We start from the raw sequence: 1729 nt of genomic DNA, 5'->3' as shown, positions 1-1729 counted from the left end.
CTCCAGGACCAGGGGGAACCCCCAAGTAAGGTTTGAATCCAGCCCTCATTCTCTCACACATCACCCTATCAATACATCCTCCTGAGCTCATGGAAAACTCAGGCAAAGCAAAAGGGGCTTTTCGGGGGCAATTCTCAGAGCGCATTCTTGGCTCCTGCTTTGGAAGAAGAGCCCAGTCTTCAGGCAGTGTACTGATGAAATGCCCTTTTATTACAGAGATGCTGCAAGGGAGGCCAGCTCTGGCACAGTGAGCAGCAGATTTACAGAAAGCCTCTGAGTCAGACGGATGGGGTTTGCGCCTCTGGAGAGGTGGGATGAATTCAAACATTTGTTCACAAACATGACTATCGCAGACAGAACTCCCAAAGCACAAGAGTTGCCTGAGATAAACTAGGAGTTGGTTTTGAGGAGAGATGGGCAGCTTATTGCTGCTGAACTAGAAGAAGTTGAATCAGTTTCTTCAGTGCCTCCTTCAGCTCCTTGTTCCTCGTGCTGTAGATGAGAGGATTCATTGCTGGAGGCACCACCGAGTACAGAACAGCCACCACCAGATTCAGAGATGGGGAGGAGAGGGAGGGGGGCTTCAGGTAGGCAAACAGGCCAGTGGCCACAAAGAGGAAGACCACGGCCAGGTGAGGGAGGCACATGGAAAACGCTTTGTGCTGGCCCTGCTCAGAGGGCATCCTCAGCATAACTGTGAAGATCTGCACATAGGACAGCACAATGAAAATGAAACACACAAAGCCTAAAAAAAGACTAATCACACTAAGCCCAACTTCTCTGAGGTAGGAGTCTGAGCAGAAGAGCTTGAGAATCTGGGGAATCTCACAGAAGAACTGGTCCATGACATTGCTTTGGCAGAACGGTATCGAAAATGTGTTCCCAGTGTGCAGGAGAGCATGGAGAAAACCACTGGCCCAGGCAGCTGCTACCATTTTGACACAAACTCTGCTGCCCATGATGGTCCCGTAGTGCAAGGGTTTGCAAATGGCAACAAAGTGATCATAGGCCATTACTGTGAGGAGATAATACTCTGCTGAACATAAGAAAAAGAAGAAAAATAACTGGGCAGCACATCCTGAGTAGGAAATGGCCCTGGTGTCCCACAGGGAATTGGCCATGGATTTGGGGACAGTGGTGGAGATGAAGCCAAGGTCCAGAACAGAGGGGTTGAGGAGAAGGACGTACATGGGGGTATGGAGGTGGTGGTCGCAGGCTACAGCTGTGATGATGAGGCCATTGCCCAGGAGGGCAGCCAGGTAGATATCCAGGAAGAGCGCGAAGTGCAAGAGCTGCAGCTCCCATGTGTCTGCAAATGCCAGGAAGAGGAACTCATTGAAGGAGCTGCTGTTGGACATTTGCTCCTTTGGGGCACAGGGGGACTGCCTGAGTAAGGAGACACATTGACAAGTTAGGACAGACTTCGCTGAGCAACTTTCTCATAACTTCCCCCAAACACACAAACATTACTTCTCCCCATCTCAGCAGCAGTGTCACTGAGCTCCATGGCTTGAGCTCTGGTTTGTGCTGGCCGAGTTTGACACAAGGAGTAGGGACCTCTGCCCATGGGCTCCAGAGGAGTCAGCCCTGACCTAGAGCACTGTGTAAATGCGAAGAGGGGTGACTAAAATTTATATTTCCAGTTCGAGTCAGATTTCATCCACACATACTGTTGAATGGATTTTCAGCATCTTCACTCCCACTTCTAAATAATGTGGGTTCATTAATA

The 1729-nt window shown here is 49.9% G+C and overlaps 1 protein-coding gene across 1 annotated transcript; it reads right to left on the bottom strand.

The window, feature by feature from the left end:
• Window positions 1–422: 422 nt before the first annotated feature.
• LOC112975932 (olfactory receptor 14C36-like) lies at window positions 423–1358 on the bottom strand. Its single transcript, XM_026086623.1, has one exon. It carries the CDS (start codon window positions 1356–1358, stop codon window positions 423–425), a length of 936 nt encoding a protein of 311 aa, XP_025942408.1.
• Window positions 1359–1729: the final 371 nt, after the last annotated feature.

The sequence above is a fragment of the Apteryx rowi genome, unplaced genomic scaffold, assembly GCF_003343035.1.
Source record: "Apteryx rowi isolate R43461 unplaced genomic scaffold, aptRow1 scaffold_1195, whole genome shotgun sequence".
Classification (NCBI taxonomy): Eukaryota; Metazoa; Chordata; class Aves; order Apterygiformes; family Apterygidae; genus Apteryx; species Apteryx rowi.
This window is presented reverse-complemented; position numbering and strand designations above follow the sequence as displayed.

Excerpts from the sequence above, each read along its gene's own strand:
- LOC112975932 (XM_026086623.1), bottom strand. The coding sequence starts at position 1,358 with ATGTCCAACAGCAGCTCCTTCAATGAGTTCCTCTTCCTGGCATTTGCA.